Source organism: Zonotrichia albicollis, chromosome Z (genome assembly GCF_047830755.1).
Source record: "Zonotrichia albicollis isolate bZonAlb1 chromosome Z, bZonAlb1.hap1, whole genome shotgun sequence".
Taxonomy (NCBI): Eukaryota; Metazoa; Chordata; class Aves; order Passeriformes; family Passerellidae; genus Zonotrichia; species Zonotrichia albicollis.
In genome coordinates, this window is record NC_133860.1 from 1,897,371 (window position 1) to 1,918,195 (window position 20,825).

At 40.1% G+C, this 20,825-nt stretch overlaps 1 protein-coding gene across 4 annotated transcripts in view; it reads right to left on the reverse strand.

Annotated features, from left to right (window-relative positions):
* Window positions 1–207: 207 nt before the first annotated feature.
* APBA1 (amyloid beta precursor protein binding family A member 1) overlaps window positions 208–20,825 on the reverse strand; it is an 80,980-nt gene continuing 60,362 nt past the window's right edge. For 2 of the 4 annotated variants that reach the window (XM_074533412.1, XM_005489647.4), the window contains exons 6-13: window positions 19,269–19,301; window positions 18,030–18,116; window positions 17,278–17,463; window positions 13,584–13,763; window positions 12,592–12,804; window positions 5,014–5,133; window positions 4,218–4,358; window positions 208–2,836 (exon numbers count right to left, since the gene is read on the reverse strand). In XM_074533412.1, coding sequence (XP_074389513.1) covers window positions 2,765–2,836; window positions 4,218–4,358; window positions 5,014–5,133; window positions 12,592–12,804; window positions 13,584–13,763; window positions 17,278–17,463; window positions 18,030–18,116; window positions 19,269–19,301 — 1,032 coding nt within the window. In that variant the 3' untranslated portion in view covers window positions 208–2,764. The remainder of the gene's footprint in view (window positions 2,837–4,217; window positions 4,359–5,013; window positions 5,134–12,591; window positions 12,805–13,583; window positions 13,764–17,277; window positions 17,464–18,029; window positions 18,117–19,268; window positions 19,302–20,825) is intronic. The other 2 variants (XM_026795065.2, XM_026795066.2) reach the window with 2 other exon arrangements.

The following is a 20,825-nucleotide window of genomic DNA, read 5'->3' on the forward strand; positions in this document are numbered from 1 at the left end:
AGAAGGAATGTAAACCATTGAAGGAATGTTCCTTTACATCTGTTAAAAATCCCCATATCTGATCTATCAAACCGCTGCAACAGTCTAGAGAACAGCCAGCTTTCCCATTTGAGTTCCATTTTCTTGAAACTCTTTCTGTTTACAGAGTAAAATGGGATTGTTTACAAGACTGCTCTCAGAAGTGTGCACACACTATGGACCTCTCAGTTTAGAAATTTTATGCACATACTGCAACTGAAAAAATGAGATTTTTTTTTTTTTTTTGCTAAGCTCTGGTCCTGCAAGCATTCATTTTCTTAATTTTAAGCACCTATTTAGGATGAACAGTAACTTCACAAACCCCCAGCTGCAAGATTTCCAAAGAAACAGTGGTTTCTTCTCTTAACACATTTGCATGTTCAGATTTTCATAATTTCCCCGTGAAGTGAGATAAAGACTTCACCACATGGGCTAGACAGAACCACAGAAACAAGTGAAGTGGAGGGCATACACATAGCAGGAACCAGAAGCATGATAACTGTGTCTTCAAGAGTTCACTAAGTTTCCTCAGGCAATTTATGGAAAGGCTGCACTGTATAGAATTTTCTAAATTGTACATGGTTATATACCATATTTACATTTATTACTATATATATGGAAAGTTCTAGAAAAAAGATTCAAATTACCATAAACCAGATGTCTACAGTTAAACAATATACTCACAAGCCATTAATTATCTTGTTGCATCAGTGAGGCAGCAGAGTTAAGTACTAACCTGGAATACTAACACCATTCTCTTGTGCAATCTGCTATTCTGGAGCCTTGGATTAAATTATATAACAACAATAAATGCAAGTAAAATCAAGTCATTGTACATTAATCTCAACACTAAAACATATCCCCTTACTACAACAGTTTATGCACCACTTCATTATGTCCCTTAAATATCTGCTTCCCACAGAAATACAGTTCATCCTCTAACTCTGATCAGGCCATGGTTATCCATGACTTTAGAAAGCCAAAAAATGGAGCCCTGACAAGAGTGCTCAGTGGTTCTCAGCAGTGTTTGCAACAAGTGCACATGCACACACCCACTTCCATGGATCCCCATAGCAATGTCTAGGATCATCACTGGACTGCAAGCAACGCTTACATTGCACAGCTCACGTCACAACAAGTGAGACACAAGTGACTATGAACAACACCGCATTTGCAAAGCAGAAGTGGCATGTGGCAGTGTGTTGTCTGCTCTTGTTTTCATCTCACTGAGCCTTTCCATCACAGCAAAACACAGCACAAACTGTTTGTTTAAAAGAAATCAACATACTAGCCTGGACTAAACGCATGGTTCAACTTCAGTATAAACACCAGTATACAGTCCTGAAAAAAAGTAACTACAGAGAATGTAGAATTCTCTCACTAGGAAGAAAAGACACTGCTTCTTTTTATTTTGAACCCTCTTAAAAAAACCAAAGGACCCAACCCAGCCCCCTTTTCCCATTTTGTCTCTAGCATGCAACTTAGAGGCTAATCAAATACAAGATTTCATACATCCCTACAGTTAATCATCTTCATACAAGTGCATATAGTACATACATATCTCTTTTAAGTGCCATATATATGGGAAAAAATCACAAGCTAAATTATATAACAAAATAAATAAGTTTATTCCTGCCTCATCCTTTCAACTGTTACCTACATATCATGAACTAAATAGGAAGTCAATAAAATTAGACAGGTCTTTGGACAAAAATATATGTTAAAACTGGCTCAGAGAACAAAATTACTTAGAATAGTCTGCAGATCTCTTATATTCAAACTTCATAAATAGGAAGCACAATTTTAAAAATGTCTATATACACTGGCACACATGGCTATGTGCACCACAATCGGAATTAAGAGCCTAGAAAAGTGTAGCTATTCAGCAGATCCCCTCAATATTTTTCTTGTGGCTATTTAAAGATTCTCCCCCCCACTTCTTTAACCTCTAAAATCAGGAAGGGACTATAAAACACAAAGCTGAAGAAAACTAGGAGATAAAAACCTGGGGGCAGAGAGAGGGAGGCAGCTGTAAAAAATGCCTCCCAAATTTCTTAGTGTAAGTAATGCAAGAATAACATGCTTCAGGAACTTATGGAGTATCTTTTGGAGTCCTACTATCATGAAGAACAGATGACAGAAGGGAATTAAAAGGTGTGTATTTGGACAATTCATTTTACAACAGCAGCATTTAGTGAATCTTCATAAGCAGGCAATTTTTCCTGAGGGCAAAATAATCCTTTTGGTATTCTACTTTCCCCACAGACACAAACCTTTAGTACTGAGCTGGTGCCTGTGAGAAAAGAGGGCAAGAGAATCAAAGTCACAGGCAGGATATCCAAGGGAACACCTTTTACCCTATACTTCTATCTATTTGGTAAAATAATTTTTGTAAAATTACAGCCACAGAAATGAAACTGATTATGTAGCATGAAATAGAGCCATCTGTGAATACTGCTGTAAACTATGCTGCTGTTATTCTCCTGTTTTGCACGTGGAGCTGCATGAAGTTTCACTTGTAAAAAGATGCAACCAAAAGAGTTCCACAGGTATATTTTGCCCCTTACCAAAATGGTGGGAAGAAGAGGGAAAAGGGATGAAGGAGAGAGTAACAGTGTATTTGTGTCTGTGATGGGGGGAGAGAGAAAGAAATGTCTTTGCAGACACAGCAATGCAGCACTAGAGAGACAAGCACTAATGAGGAAAAAACATCTTCCATGCACACTGTGGTGGTGAGGTGTCGGCTTCAGATGTAAACTGGTTGCTCTTGTGCAGTCAACAGTCTGTACATGGCAGCTGGCATAGTCTTCATATGGATCTAGAGGAAATAAGCCAAATTAATCCATGTTCCTAAACATGCATACCTCACCTGAAGGACCCAGATAAGGTCACACAAGGCAGGAGAAAGGATAAAACTTGCGAGTTTTCATACCCTTATTAAAGTATTGCAGGTGATGATTTTATGAAAAAATATGTTTAGTATTGATGAACCATCTAAAATTGTCCACGTCATATTTTCAAGGTATGGTTCTTCTAAAGCATAGAAGTATGGGGCAAATAATGAAAGACATGGTGCACAGGCTTACTCTCACTTCAGCTTTTTAGGTTTGATTAGCAATGGGCCAATAGAGATAGAACAGAATTCCAACACAGTTTGAGTTGGAAGGGACTTTTCAAAATCATCTTGTCCGAACTGCCCTGTTGCAGGCATCAACAGTTTTCACTAGAACAGGTTGCTTAGAGCCCTAAGCAACCTGGCTTTGAACACTTCCAGGGATGAGGCATCCACAGCTTCTCCAGGCAATCTGTTCCAGTGGCTCACCAACCTCATAGCAAAGGATTTCTTCCTATGCCTGATCTAAAAATCTACTCTCTTTCAATTTAAATCCATTGCCTATTGTTCTGCACGGGAGACCCTGGTAAAAGCCTCTCTCCATTTTTCTTAGAAGCCCATTACACATTGAAGGGCTGCTGTCAGGTCTCCCTGGAGCATTCTCTTCTCCAGGCTGAACAACGAAACCCCTCTCAGCCTTTTCTCACAGGGGAGGTGCTCTAGCCCTCTGACCCTTTTCATGGGCTGCATCTGTATCTGCTCAAGCAGGTTCATTTGTTTATGCTGAAGGCCCCAGAAGGGGGGGCCTTCATTGTTATGCTGAAGTCCTGCACACAGGACTCCAGGTGGGGTCTCACAAGAGCAGAATACAGAAGTGAAAATCACCTCCCTGCTGGCCACACTGCTTTTGATGCAGCCCAGGATCCAGTTCGCTTTTTGGGTTTCAAGTGTTCATTCCTGGCTCATGTCCAACTTTCCTTCCACCAAGTTCCTCTCTTCAGGGCTGTTCCCAATCCCTTTAGGCCCAGTTTCTATTGATGTAGGAGATTGCCCAGACCCAGAGGCAGGACCTTGCACTTGGCCTTGCTGAACTTCACAAAGGTTACATGGGCCATTCTTCTAGACTGTTCAGGTCCCTCTAATGGCATCCCTTTCCTTAAGCACCACTGATCATGATGTCAACTTCAAACTTGCTGAGAGTGCACCTCATTCCCACTGTCCAGGTCACTGATGAAGACATGACAGATAGAATGCTGGTCCCAGTACAGTCCCTTGAAGGACACTGCTCATTACTGATTTCCACTGGTAGTTACTTGTAACAGCAATGAACTCTACTATACTGTCTAGACACGTTGCTGGTTCTTACCTCACCAACAGCATTTGAGAGGATGTGAACAATTTTCTCATGGGGTGTTGCCACAACGCTCTGCCCATTGATTTCAATGATCCGATGGCCAACACGCACACCTCCTCGCTCTGCAATGCCTCCTCTCATAAGGCTACAGATCTGCAAGGGAGACCACAAATTTATCATGGGCTGGACAAGGAATAGAGACTTCTGACTACCCGTTTTTTGCCTGCAATATATGAAACAACATTTAAGTGCAGACTTGCAACAGCAAATTCTAAGATGCAATCTATCACTGACTCCAAAGCAAAATTTGTTAGTGACAAGTAGTTAATGGATATTCTCTTCCAAGAGCAGAATAAACTGTCACAAAAAGCTGTTTGTGTTGTACATTACATGTCTTTTGGTTTGGAAATTTGAGTGTATGAAGGACCTCAATTTAATAATGTTCATTAGGCAGATCCCTTACAACAAAGAGGATCAAGAACAGGCTTTTCCTTTTGAGATCATGCAATGGCTTGGCTAAAGACATATATGATGCATGCTGAAAGCAGACTCTTCCACACATTTTTGGTTTTTTAAGCTGAAACAACTTTTTTATTCCTCTGACTGTAAATTTGTGAAGTAAGTGGAGTCCAAGACAAAACCTCTTATTAACACAACTTTTACATCTCAGACTTGACAAATGCAAAATCCTGCTTGATGTAAGGGAGAAAACAGCAGCTTCCCTCTTCTCACACTGAAACTTAACCACAAATGGAGAGCAAGTTACATGTGTGTTAAAGCTTGATCAGAAACAGTGGAAGCTACTTACGATCCCATTCTGCACACTGAAGCCCAGCTGATATCTGAGGTCTGGTCTTCTGATCAAGACTGTGGTTACTGGAGGACATCTAACTATGTTCAGTTTAACCCGGGCCTGGTTTTTCAAACCCTGGAAATATACCAAAACTGAGAGTTAAACATGTAACATGAGCAGTACAAAAAAAAACCTTGTTAGAATGCTGACATGGGAGCAGCCTTGAATAAACAGATCTTTGTATGTATTGTACCAGAATCTGATCACTGAATGCCAGACACAAGCAACAGAATATTTAATGAGATAAGAGATAAAACATCAAATTTTTCTTGCCAAAAATCTGGCACAGTTGTGTTAGGAAAACTAGATTTCTGTTGGCAGTTTCTTCATTTGATAATAGAAATCATACATAAAAGGATATTAAATCAGCTCATGCAGCTCACCAAATTACCAATGACTTTTAAATAAGTAACTAAGTTAGTTACCAAACAGTTGCTTCCCTAATGAAATATACTAATTTCTGTCAAGCAAACAGTAAGTCTCCCTTATATCATCCTCGTATAAGCAGTGCTCAATGTTTCTATTATTCACAGAATCACAGAATGGGTAAGGTTGGAAGGGACCACTGTGGGTCCATCTGATCCAACCTTCCAGTTCAAGCTGGGCCATCCCAGAGCACATGGCACAGGATTCTGTCCAGATGGTTCCTGAATATCTCCACTGAGGAAGACTCCATAGCCTCCCTGGGCAATCTGTTCCAGTGCATGTTCACCTACACAAGTTATTCCTTTATGTTCTCATGGAATTTTCTGCGCATGAGTTTCTGCCCCTTGCCCCCTGTCCTACTGCTCAGCTCCACCAAGAAGAGCCTGGCTCCATCTCCTTGGCATCCTCTCTGCAGATACTCACACTGATGAGGACCCATCTCAGTTCTCTCTTCTTGAGGCTGAGCAGGCCCAGCTCCCTCAGCCTTTCCTCATAAGAGAGATGCTTTGGTCCCTTAACCATCTTTGTACCCCTCCCCTGGGTCCATTCCCGGAGCTCCATGTCCTTGTTGTGCTGAGGAGGCCACAACTGGACACAGCACTCCAGAGGAGCCTCAGCAGGGCTGAGCAGAGGGGCAGGATCACCTCCCACGAGCTGCTGGCAGTGCTCTTCCTGAAGCACCCCAGGACACCATTGGCCTTGCTGGCCACACAGACACACTGCTGGCTCGTGGACAACTTGTCCGCTGGGATCCCCAGGTCCCTTTCCACAGAGCAGCTCTGCAGCAGGTCAGCCCCAGCCTGTGCTGGTGCATGGAAGTGCTTTCTCCCCAGGTGCAGGATCCTGCATTTGCCCTTGCTGAATGTCAGGAGGTTCCTCTCTGCCCATCTCTCCTGCCTGTTGAGGACCCTCTGAAGGGCTGCACAGCACTTGGGTGTCAGCCATTCCTCCCAGCTCAACCAACAAACTTGTGGAGGAGGCATCTGTCCCTTCATTGAAGACACTGATGAATAACTTAAAAAAAACTGCACCAGTATTGAACCCTGAGAGACACTGCTACCTAGAGACCTCCACTGTGTGTCACCGATTATGACCCTCTGGGATCTGCCATTCAGCCAATTCTCTATTCACCTTACTACCCACTAACCCAGTCCATATTCCCTGTGTTTGTCTCCTAGGATATTGAGAGAGACAGTGTCGAAAACCTTGCAGAAGTTGAACATCCAGTGCTCTCCCCTCATCCATTCAGGAAGCTGTTTTTCTGTAGAAGACAATTAATTTAATGAGGCATGATTTACCTCCAGTGAATCCAGGCTGACTACTGCTGATCACCTTATTGTCAGCCATGTGGATACAGATGGCCTCCAGAACAAGGTGTCCCATCACTTTTCCAGGGATAAAGGGAGGCTGACTGGACAGTAGTTCTCTGGTTCTCTTTCTTGCCCTTTTTGAAGACTAGGTGACATTTGCTTTCCTCCATTCCTCAGACAAATCTACAGATTGCCATGAACTTTCAAAGATGACAGCCAAGACCCTTACTATGTGATTGCTAGCTCCCTCAGCACTCATGGTTGGTGGTGTTCACAGGGATCCCAGGAAGAGGGAAGAGATGAGGATCTGACTCCATGTTTCAGAAGGCTTGACTTATTATTTTAATATATATACATATTATATTAAAGTATACTAAAAGAATAGAAGAAAGGGTTTCATCAGAAGGCTTGCCCAGAATAGAAAAGAATGGAATGAAAATAAAATCTTGTGACTGACCAGACAGTCCGAGACAGCTGGACCGTGACTTGGCCATTAATTAGAAACAACCAACTCAAAGATGAACCTGTTGCACTCCACAGCAGCAGATAATTTTTGTTTACATTTTGTTCCTGAGGCCTCTCAGCTGCTCAGGAGAAAAAATCCTAAGGAAAGGATTTTTCATTAAACATGTCTGTGACACTCATGGATGCATCACATCAGGGCCCATGGATGTGCAGATTTTGTTTGCCTAGGTGTTTGCCTTATGTAACTCAATTCTCTTTGACCAAGGGAAAATATTCCTTCCAACATTTCTTTACCCTGATTTCCTGGGTCAGAGATTCCTGAGAGCTGGTCTTGACAGCAAACACCAGTCCAAAGGCACTGTTCAGTAACTCTGCTTTGTCTGTGTCCTCTGTCACCAGTGTCCCCTTCCTACAGTAACAGGTACACATTATCCTTTGTTTTCCTTTTGCTGATGTATTTGAAAAAGCCCATCTTGTTTTCCTTGACATCCTCAGTCAGATTTAATTCCAAATGGGCCTTGGCCTTCCTTGTCTCAGCTCTTTTTAGTCTGACAACCTCTCTATATTAATTCCAAGAGGCCTGACCCTACTTCCATCTCTTGTGTATTTCCCTGCTTATGCTTAAGTAATGACAAGAGTTCTTCCTTTACACATGCAGGTCTCTTGACCCCTTGTCTGACTTCTTGCACATTGGGATGCGTAGTTCTTGAGCTTGGAAGAAGTGATCCTTCAATATCAACCTCCCCTGCAGGGCCTCTTCCCATGGGATTCTGTCAACATCCCTACAGAGGCTAAAAAAAGCTCTCCTGAAGCCCATGGTTACAGTCTTACTTGCTCACAGGTTGGCCCCAATCTTCACACCTCCAACAAGCCCTTTCCTGTTTGTTGGGTGAGGTCATGCAGCACACCCATTTCTTGTGGGATCCTCCACCATCTGTGACAGGAAGATGTCACCAGTGCTCTCCAGGAACATCCTGGATTGTTTGTGCTTTGCTGTGTAGCTTCTCCTGAAGATGTCAGGGTAGTTAAAGTCCCCCACAAGAAGCAGGGCCTGTGACTTCAAGGCTGATGTGAGCTGTCCTGTAGAAGGCCTCATCCATCATCCTGTAGCATACACCCACAAGTGTCACCCTTACCAGTCTGCCCTTTTATCCTAACCTTTAGATTATCTACTCACTCATCATCTACCCCAAGACAGAGGTTGATACATTCAAAGTACTCTTCCTTCCAGCTGAGTTATATCACATTCACCATTAACTCCTTGCTACTAGAAAAAAACGGAATGAGAAAAATTTGTTTTTACTGTCAGAGTGGTAAAACACGTATTACCCAGAGAGGCTGTGGAGCATCCAGTCGTTGAGTTATTCAAATCCTAATGGGCACAGCATTAAGAAGCCTGCTCTATTTTTAACCAAAATGTTGGTCTAGCCCAGCTACAGGAGTGACTGCCAGACTCGAGATTGTGTTCATATGCCTCAGTGAAAACAACAATGTAATAAACCACAAATAAATACCAGCTTGACCCTTTGTACAACTTCAACTCAGACCTCTTGGAGATTATTAAGAGAGATTTTTGAAATTATTAATACACACAAAATATAAGCCATAAATCCATTTATAAAAATTTCACATAAAGAACTAAATGCTTCCTAAAAAATACAGCAACTTTCAGCTTGCTTAATTAAACACCTGCCAATTCCAGTATCTGCTTCTAAATTCCTTTCATACATACAGTAGAAATCTGGGTCCCACTGCAATCAAGGTGTCAGACACTGACTTCAAATGATTAATTCTGGAAAGTAGTTTCCACTGTAGCTAGGGTAATATACTGAAGTCTTTACATAGAGTTTACTACTGCTGATTCTGTTGAGCTGAGCTCCAGATTCAGCAGTGACTTAAGTAACTAAACTGGCATCCTGGCATGATGAACTACCTTGAAGTCTGTTTTCTTGTCAGTACCTTAAACTGGATTTAATCAACATTGGGTGTAAACAGTGCTGAGCTCAGCTTGGCTCATTCTTGAAAGTTGCTGCAAGACAATGAATGGGTGTCTGACCACAAAATGACAAAGCTCGTGGCTGTGGGAGCTGCATGTACTCCACACTTAGGAGAAAGAAGATCTGAGCTCCCCCTCCTCCATGACTATGGGCTCCTCTACTCCAGTGAGGAATTAGCAGTGCACCTCGCAAGCTCAAGGGCCATTCACTTTGTATAGGCAGATCTTCACAACACCACATACTGCAGAGAAGAGGGACTTCTCAACTTGAACTACACTGTGGGCACAATGTTAAGTGGCTTTTGACTCAGCATTCTAATCCTGAGAGGTGAGAGTCATGCAGAGTACTGGGGATGCCCATTTCTATGAGGAATTTAAGTGTGTAACTTCAGTCATCTGAATTCATTCAGGGTACATGCACAGAATAGATTTGATACTGTCATGCCCTTACTTCCCTGCTGAATGTGCAAGTTACTTATATGTATTCCCTGCGGCAAAAAAATAATGTCGTCCCTAATGAAAAATCCTTTTAATTTTACAGCAAGTGTATATATTTCAGAAGTGGGTGATCTTCAGAAGTATACAGACTGGTAACATAAACTGATCAGAAACAAAAAAAATTGTCTTTTCACCACCCTTCTTTGTTTATCTAGTTCCTGAGTATATTTCTGATAGTAGCCAGTACCAGATGCTTTTGAAAAAGGTAGAAGTAGCACAATCCTATTAGGGTTATACGCCACTACACATGGAAAGCTTCTTCTAAGCTCCATCAGTTTGCAATTGGTTTATGGCAAATTAGGAGCAGAGATTACATCCATAATACTGAATTATCTTGTTTGAAGTGCTTGTGACATATGTTTATCCACATAATATTATCATCTTTTCATAGGAATCCTTCCAGCATGCTAAGAAAATCTGAAATTTGGCATATTTCCACCACATTTAATGATCTGCATTTAGATCATTCATATACATATTTGTTTTCAAAAGTGCTATATGAATAACTCCAGATGTGTGGTTATGAAGATCTGCAAACATACAGATTATCATCTCTTTAGAAAGACAAAATAAGGCTTGCAGTTCCTGTGGAAACTGCGGTATCAGGGAAGAAGAGAAAGGCCTGCAGAAGCTGGAAACAGCAAAGGTGGTTGGTTCTGTATTGACAAAATACTGATGAGCACAATAAAATCTCCATCTGAATAAGGGAAGTATAACTTATCATAGTTTTAGAAATAAAAATTATGTGGGATAGGAAGCAATTACAAGGAGCCTAAATTTGCAGGGTGTTTTGCTTTGATGATGCTGGCACAAAGATATTTAATACAATTATTTTCTTCCTTTCTTTACAGATTTAAGACTGTTTTTGCCATATTTTCAGTTTGTCACACATGCTGTCATTTCTACTCACTGAATCTAAAATTTCTGGTTTGGTGACCTATGCATCTATTACTCATCAGAACTCAGCATTAACATTTTGGGAAGCCTGAATGGAAAGTCTTTATAACAAACATCTCAGTTCAAGTATTAAGAGATAATCCATGAAGGAAAAAAAAATAGTTTGTACTTTTTTTTAACATGGCAAATTTATCTTGTAAATGGAAATTTATTTTTCAATTAAAAAAAATACAAAGTGAAAGAGAAATTTGCATGATACAAATTGTTACCAAAAAGTTGCCTAAATGAATAAGTCCAACAGGCACATTGCTAAAAGTCAGGGAAGAATGCTGGTATAATGTACCACTAGCATTACATTATGTGTCTGTACGTGATGATCTGCAGAGCTAGGCAGGACCATTTCAACAAATAACTAATTTCAACAAATAACTAATAAATAACTCATTAACTTGAGAGTGCCTCAAACATTCTCTAGTGATGCATCTTTCCTGCTCTTTAAACACTGATATTGAAATACTTATTCTTTTGTATGCTACAGCTGCCCTAGGCACTGTTCAATTCCAGACGACCTGCAAGCTTCTCACCGTCACATACTTTTCTGACAACTAGAAGAAAGCTCTTCCAATTAGAATGCCCCATTTATGCAAGTGAAGAAAAGAACCAAATAAGCGAAGCACTTTGAAATAACTTGGGCAAAGATGCCACAAGAGGGTATGTCTTTAAGTCAAAGTTTAAAAGCTTTAAAAATAGGTAAAAACAAACAAACAAAAAAGAATTTACTCTACTTCATCCAAATACTAAGAACTATTTGACAGCTAGTAAGGCTTATGACAATATTAGACACCTGTGCCTCCATTTGTGATATAAAATTTCAATATATTGTGTACCTGATAATATCTTCCTTCTGCACAAAATATTCCCTTGTGAAGCTGTGCACAGAGCCCTGGTACACAAGTAAAAAGCACAGCAGTCTGGAATGGCACTGGACTTGATCAAGACTTTGATGCTGCCTCTCAAGATAACCTCATAGCCAAGCTCAGGAAGTGGGTGGTGAGGTGGATTGAGAAGTGGCTGAATGACAGTTCAGAGGGTTGGGATCAGTGGCACAGGTCTGTTTGGATGCCTATATCTAGCAGCGTCTCCCAAGCTTCAATACTGGGCCCAATCTTATTTAACCTATCATCAGAAATGGAGTGCCCACTGGGAAAGCTCACTGATGACACAAAAGCTAGGAGGAGTGGCCGATACCCAAGGGCTGTGCAACCCTTCAGAAGGACCTTGACAAGCAGGAGGGGTGTGCAGAAAGGAACATTCTGAAATTAAACAAGAGCAGATGCACCTGGGGAGGAATAATCTCAGGCCCCAGCACAAGTTGTCCACGAGCCAGCACTGTGTCTGTGTGGCCAGCAAGGCCAATGGTGTCCTGGGGTGCTTCAGGAAGAGCACTGCCAGCAGCTCGTGGGAGGTGATCCTGCCCCTCTGCTCAGCCCTGCTGAGGCTCCTCTGGAGTGCTGTGTCCAGTTGTGACCTCCTCAGCACAACAGGGACATGGAGCTCCTGGAGCAGGCAAGTCCTGTTGAGGGCTATCATTAGGGGATTGGAACACTTCAGTTTAGGAGGAAAAGGTTTACCGTAGGACTCAATGATCTTAGAGGTCATTTCCAATCTAAAATTACCACAGTTCTGTGAAAGGCTGAGGGAGTTGGCCCTGCTCAGCATCGAGAAGAGACAACTGAGAGGGGACCTCATCAATGATGTTAGATTACAACACTTTCATTGGTCCCAGACAGAAAATTGATGTGGCATAATTCACACTATTTTTTCAGATCATGAAATGCAAAGTGCTATGCAAACATTTGGCAAGAATTTACTTCAGTTTTATACTTTCTGCTTTTCAATTATGTCTCTTTAAAATGTAGCTTCCAGAAACATTTTCCCTACCTTTATAATGCTCTGACATGTTGAGAGCGGTAAACCAACCAAGCTGGTCCCATTGATTGACATGATCTGGTCCCCTATGTTCAGCTTCCCAGACTTCTCCGCCGGTCCTCCATGCATCATGTTGGCTATGATAACTGTAGGCAAAATGGATCCCCAGCCAGACTCCACAATCACCACACCTAGAATTTCTCCCTTTTGCTTTTCAATGTAAACCTGTATAGTAAGAAAAAGTGTTTAAAAAAAGTTTCTTTTACACCCATGGAACTAATATCATCCCCATCCAAATATTCACAAACCTAACAAATATACCCCTTTTCATTTGCAACTTGCCTTCCTAATTCAAAGGTAAAACAAGATAGGGTACATGTTTTACTACCTTTCATTTGCATTCAAACATTAAATGACACACAATACAGACTTAGTGCTGAACACCCCTCAAAAGTAATTTCTGTTTATGAAAAGATGAATTCCAGTGAGGGAAACCCTGGTGCCATGGGCTTGGTGGACAAAGCTAAATAAGAAGAGATAGCAAGACTTTACAACTTTGCATTGGAAAGACATTACCTGTGTGTTCCATCTGCACACTGGTTCATTTTTATCAAGCCAGCTGCAAAGCCTTCTGGCACACACAGTTATTTAAAACCTGGAAGCAATCATGTTCATAAACGCTACTGTTTCTATAAATTTTATGTTGTTTCACTGTATTTTTTTATTGTATTAATCTGCTTTAAGTTCGCATTCAAACATGTCTGAAAATTGTTTGGTAAAAAGAACAGAAACAGATGGTAAATCAGTTGACTGCAGATAAATTTGGGGTTCACTGTTTGCATTTGAAACAACTGATGACAGGGTGGTCTATTAGGGAGGATATTCTAGACTAACTGAGATAATTTATAGGAAGTATAAATGGTTTTTTAGTTTGTGCCAACACAGGCCTGCAACTGATAAAGAGCAGCTGAATATTTGCGGGGGAAAAAAAAAAAGATACATACATCTTTGCAATTTTCAGATTTGGAGAAGTGAATCAGATCATCATTGTACATGTCCTGGGTATTAAGCAAGTCGCTATATTCCTTCTGGCTAAGGTCTTCTGGGTTGATTCCATTTGCCCTCAAAAATTCTTGGTAGGCCACACTAAATGCTTGACCTATGGACTGTGCAATCAGCTGTGCCTGTAGCAGTTCCCAGAAAAGAGAAAAGAAAAGAAAAGAAAAGAAAAGAAAAGAAAAGAAAAGAAAAGAAAAGAAAAGAAAAGAAAAGAAAAGAAAAGAAAAGAAAAGAAAAGAAAAGAAAAGAAAAGAAAAGAAAAGAAAAGAAAAGAAAAGAAAAGAAAAGAAAAGAAAAGAAAAGAAAAGAAAAGAAAAGAAAAGAAAAGAAGTGAAACATTCTGATGCTCATGTCCACTGACAGTTTCTGTTACAATCACACTGTAAAATGGATCATCAAGTTGATGAACCTACAAGTTACTACAATCCAGTCTAAAAAATATTTGTGCCTTACAAATTAATTTTAAAGACCCACAAAATCTCAACACATTCAGCTCTGCCATGAATCTAGCTCAGTAAGCAATTATAAATTACAAATATGAGAAAGAAAGACATCATTTCACAGGTAAGAACTGTTAATGTAAGTGTAAAGGTAGAGCCACTGCAGTGGCTGTGGGTTGCACCTATCATTCCTCCCACACATGCTGCTCCCAGATGGCACTCCCTTCCAGCAGAAGCAATGTCATTCTCTGACAAGCAAGCAATGAAAAAGAAAATGTCTACTAGGAAACACACAACCACATTTAAAAGGGTATTTCCAGCTTTTGCTACCATCCTTTACAACATTGATAGTGACTACTCCTATCTCAGTCTCAAGACAAAAAAGGAAAAAGGCAGCAACTAGAGACCAGATCAAGCCCTAAAGTAACTGCAAATGGTCATATGCATCTCCTTCTTCATCCTGCTAGTACCTTCAGCCCCTATTCCCTACACTTATTTCCCTCCTTCCAACTCACACGATCCTGGGAGTTCTCCGCCTCCTTCCTACTCATTCTGTCCTTTGTGAGCACCCTCTTGCACCTGCAGCTTCCCAGAGTCTTGTCTGCACCCAAAGCCTCCAAACGGACCTCTCACTACACTGCACTGCTCCCACCATGAGCTGTTTGATTCCTGCAGCTGTGGGCCTGAAACTGGGCAGCAGGCAGACGTTGGGAAAGCTCTGTGCCAAGCAAGACCAGAGGGATGCCACCTTCGACACAGCAATCATGGTCAGGCAAATAAATGGCAGGAGAGCAAAGCACAGCATGGTGCAGAGTACTGCTGTGTACAGGTGGAGAGATTCACCCAGCGAGCACTGTGTGGGGCACAGGAGGTGGCTGTGGTGTGCACTGAAACACAGGGCTGTCTATGGCAAAGACAGGGAAGAAAAACAGAGCTCCACAGTTGACAGTGGAGGCCTGGCAGAGTACTGGTAACTGAATGAATGAATGCTGTTCAGGTGTATTTTTATACAGTCTGATGGCCATTTTTAAAGTCCAGTTTGGTCCCTAATAAAGGAAAGGTTCCCAACACAGAAATAAAAATGTTGTATCTTAGCTCAAACTAGCACTAAATCTGCTGATGAGAACAGCATGATTGCTGGTGCTGAAAAGACCAATATGTAGACCAGTAGTATATTACCAAAGCTAAGATCAACCTAATTTTGACAGCAAGGACAGCAAGAAAATGGGAAAACTGCACCTCCATAACTCAGTAATGTAAGTGAAGAGTGCAGACTTTACATTCATACACACGCATCTGCACTCCCAGAAAGAGATCAGCTCCCGCTTAGACACCCAGCATTTGGACACATCACTAAGGTTCAACTCATTTAAAGGTACACCTCTAAATAGCTGAAAATCTGGTGCTGTCCTCTTTAGACAAAGACTCATCCAAGCAGAGACATGTTCTGGCCAACACCCACTCACAGGCTTACAGCTTCTGTTTCACTTACTGTGTAGATTCTGCCAAGTACCCCGCATCCCAGAAGAAGAAAAGACAGGTTTTATAATATAAACAGGCCACAGGACTTCACTGGAGGTACAAAATCTTTGAAGCTCCCATTTTGTTGCTCCTACAGTCCTTCCATTCTGACTGTTAGTCACTTCAGAATTTGAGATAAATTTGGCAAGTTACCTGTAAGCTACATACCATGACTAAGGAGAGTTGATATAATTTGTAGTCTTTCAGCATATTTTCCCCATCAATGAGCAATGCTTTTATTGGATCTACAAGCATTTTACAAGCCAGCTGGATTTACAGGCACAGAGAAGATCACACACAATACAAATACCGGCTGATCTAAACAAACCATAGACTGGGAAGCTCAAATTTAGCTAGCCAAAGTATTAACAGCAGCCTAGGAAACGGATCTGGAAAGCATGGATCATGCAAAGGGTCAGATCACCCCATAGTAAAGGAAAATAAGCCCAAGACTCTGGCACCTGACAGCTTGATTTCTGCTTTTTCAACTGGCCGGTAAAAGAGCACGCAGTGTCCAAACTTGTGACTAGAAACACAGGAACAGCAGCCTCAAAGTGGGTAGCATGTCAAATGTTATTAAGCAAAAAATACATTGGTTACTGTATTTCACACCAGATTCTTAAAAGGCTTTACAAAACAGTTTGACAAAACATGTTATTTTGTGGAAATAATCCAAAATTTTTATACACTGTCAATTTTGGTCCAGGATTACTTTCACCAGTGCTCATCCTTATTTTTTAACTTCAGCAGTGGGTCAAGATACACATTCATGTGCAATAACATATTCAGATAATATATTCAGACAGAGGTTTAGAGCAGATTACTTTAAATTATTACATAAAATCAGCTCCTTATTCAAGAAAACCTTCCCATCTCAAAGTCCTTGCTGTTCACTGTAGTGTGGAAGACATGGAAGATATTGGTATTCTTACTTACTTCTCTTCAGTATGTTAGTTTCCCAGATTACTAGGGCTAACTTGACTATGATCCTAAAAACTGCATATCTAATCACTTCAATCTAGTAAGTTTGATTTTACTTTTCAGTTACTGAAAGTTACTTTTAAAAAGTACATAAAATCGGCAACTGATTGTGAAGACAGGAGATCAAGACCTGTGTAAAGTAACTTAATCCTGTGTAAAATACCTTAACTGTGCCGTAGATTAAAATTTAGTAATTTATGTCTCTATTCAACATATTTTGGGATTGCTGAAATCACAAACTTTCTTTGCTGGCTTTTTCATATGACGACAGTAACTACAGCCCCTATATAAACCACCTGTAAAATAAAAAATCACCTTTCTTGTATGCATCACTGATTGATCCTCAATGCAAGACTTGGGATTAGAATTTCCCTATGAAAATAAGCGTCTCTGATAGACTTTCCCTCTCCTATGCAAAATTTGAGATGGTATTTGTAACTGCAGCAACTGGACCCTGCTATCACTGTTACTGGAAGGCACTAAAGAAACTTTAAAAAAGTAAGCGTTTGGTGGTACAAACGCCAACTTCCTGTGACATGTCATGCCAAACATACAGATGGCAGGCAAGTTCCTCTGCTTAGACGAAATACTGGGTCCAGTTAAAAAGCAAACAGGACCACTCACAATGGGCTTTGGGCCTATCAAAATTGCTTACTTTTCTACTCCTAGAAAACTACAAGACAACGTAATTGCTTACATCCTCAGACTCAAAGACATGACAAATCATTTTGTACTGCCTCTTTCCATCTTGAGAGGGGTGAGATGCTTCCACATTATCCTGCGAGTTAGAGCGTGGCATTCGCCTACGAGCCATCAAAACAACTATATTTCCTATATCAGCAATGTAAGAAATGGTCCGCAGGGGATGATCCATCATGGTTTCCTGGGGAATAAGAAAACCAACATAAGCAGCTGCTTCAACTAGGTTCTTAATGGACATCTAGTATCATCAAAACACACATAGCTGTAAGACCCCTGCTAGGTGAAATCTGTAACATCTGTCATGCATTAAGGGAAATAGAACAGAAACCAAGAGCTTTACTTTCCAAAAATAAAACAAAGAGAAAGTTTTACAGGGTTTTTTTTCTGTGGAAAAGTACATCAAGACGTGAACTGCAGAACCTGCACATGCTGAGCATGCATGTGTACAGGACTATAAGCAAATTATTGCAGCTAAATATTTTGGCTATTCTGCGCACAATCAATACTTGATGCAGCATGGCTTAGAAGACATAAGCTGACTGCAATTATCTTACCCACAAATTCTAATTATTTCTATAGTCAGACACACTGAATAATTGCTTGTATGACATGGCACTTGACCATGGATTTCTGCCTAGAGGGGAATATAAGATCCAGCACATTTTAAAGACAAATTTTAACATGTACGTGAAAGTCTATTCTGGTAGTCTTTTCCAACAGTACTAACAAAGGTGTCTATGTCTATACCTGTGTGTCTGCATTCAGTACTTTTATTCTCTGTGTAGAAATGAACAGGTCCACTTCAGTCATAGGTTGAGATTCACCTTCTGGAGCCTGCAAATAAATGGATTAGAGTCAAACAAACACATTAGGTAACATACTTACTAATAATGATGTTAGTTCACATACAGGGGTACACTAAGACACAGTCACCAGAACAGCAATGCAGGATAGAGTATTAGACTGCAGAAGCAAAAGATAAACACAAAGATGTGGAAACTATATCATATATGTGAAAGTGAATTGGGTATTGTTTGAAAAAAAAGTTATCCGCACAAAAGCTTGCCTGCTATTTTTCCTGATTCAGAAAAATTATACCTGACTGCAACATGAACTATAAAGATTTCTTGAAAAGTAATATGATTTTACCATTTTCTGCACACTATGAATCCCACTTGAAACAAGGTTTTCATACAAGCCATAGAAAGGCCTAATAGTATCTCCTGCCTGAGGAATTTCTGTTTGGGCTAGCAGTGGCTGCTAAGACCAATGGAAAAACCTGTACCACAGGAGGTACTGTTTGAGCTATTCATAATGCAGTTCTGGCAAGAAGACCTTCACAGTCAGACAAGATACTTTTCAAGCAGTAACCCACTTAAGAAGTAATATTTTGTTAATAGAAAGCAAACATTTGTAATATTTTTAAATTACACTTGTTAAAAAGTAGTTGAAAGCTCCACAAACAAAACTTATTACAAAGATGAGTCAATCTCAGTATATTACTGTATGTATAGACATAAACTTTTTTTTTTGCATCCAGCAATTTGACATCTCTGTGAGTCAAACAAAGCACTCCAACATAAAGATTAAATTAAAATTAAAAAGTCTAAAAAAAAGGTAAAAACCCCCAAAACAAACAAAAAAACCCCCACACTCCATTTTAATCCATAATTTAACAATGTTTAAACCTTTGCCATGTCAGTCCTGATTCTTTAATATGTATTTTGGGTACTGCCTGTACCCAAATGGTTATTTGATAGATCCAATCTTTCTTCTATTTCTAACATGAAATGGCTAATGAGAAGCAACAAAAAATGGCCAATCAGGCAACTGATTTCCCAGATATGTCATGGTGGCTCAGAAACAAATCTGAAAAAACCTTGCTGGATGCAGAAAATAAAACCACAAAATAAAAAGAAAGGGAAAAACCCTCCCAGAAAACAAAAGAACAAGCATAACATCAAGCTGATGGAGTTTGTACTGCACCTTCTTCCTGCTTTTGGCTAATTTCTGGGCCATCTGCTTAGCATGGAACAAACAGAGACAGGAGAACAGTTAGAGAAGAACTTGCAGAGACTCCAAGTCAAGTAGGAATCTATAAACTAATGTCAGGGCTCACAGACTACTAGCTGGTCTAAATTAGTCCCTGCTTAAATTAATTTCCTTCTTGTTTTTTTAGCTTAAAAAATTGTAAAAATTCATGTTTATCACAATTAACTTCAGAAATGAGAAGAAACAGCACCAAAAGAGTCAAAACGAACACAAAAGGATTTTTTTTTTCACTTAAAATGTTACTTGCAACAAACAAGGTCATTTTGAGTGCAATTGTTTTTGAGGCTTGGTGAGGGGAGGATGGTTTAAGAAACAGAAGAGATCTTCCCCTCACAGCAGTGTAAACCATCACAAGAAATTATTTCTTTTCAAGGTACACCGATATAAAAGGTGAGTGAAAAATTGTATGCCTTCTTTATTATGACAGGTTTTTCAGATCTCATACTTCAACAGACTTCAAAAAAAAAAACAACCTCCCTAACACTATGCTGCTTTTTCCTGGAAAAATGAAATGACAGAAGGTAACTGTCACCTTCATTTTCTCTTTCTTCTGAGCAAATAAATCTGCACCAATGTTCACACAGTGAACTGGTCAACAAATCTTCCTGTGACACCTACACAAAGATATGTCCACACTATCACATTTTTTCAAGAAGCAGTGGAGCATGTGTTTCAGCTCCAGAAACACCTTAAAAAACATTTCTACTAACAACCCAAACAAACATAATTTTTACAGTCTTGAGTCATGAATTCCATCATGAATTCAAACCAAAATGGTGATCTGATCTTTACAGACCTGCTCACTGAAGGAATGCAATACTCACCAGGCTGGCAATTAGCCCTTAACTTCCAACAGTAACAGGCTATTTTTAATTAAATTTACAGGCATGCTCATGGTGGGAAGGAGGTTTATAGTTAGAAGCTTCAGACAGACTCAGCACTAGCTACTTCTACAAAGAGCAAACAGGAGGCCTATATCATAAGACACATCAAAAATTTTAATACTGATGCTCACAACTTAAATCCGTCAGATATTGTCTAAACAAATCTGAAACCAGCTACTGAAAGGTCAGGCCATGCTCCTTGTTTACAAATGGAAACATTCTCAAAATAGCTTTTAGTCACCTTTTTCAAACTAAGAAATATTTTATAGCCTGGTAGGTTATTTTGCAACAGGTGATTGCAAACTATTGTAAAAGCAATTAAAACTGCCTTACATGGCAGGCTCTTCATTACATTACTCTCAAATTAAATTAATACTCAGAAATAATATACTTATATTGAGTAACAGCTGCCTATCATACACTGGGCAAGGAGGAGACACTCCTTAGATAGAGCATTTAGATATCTTTCCAAAATCAAGTTTTTCTTCATCACCCTTCCCAAACTTTAAAATTATGGACCTCCCAAAAGAAGAAAAGTACAGGCAAAAATTAAGAAAAAGGGGGCAAAAAAAATCCTTGAGCGACAATTTTAAAATGTAGAATCAAC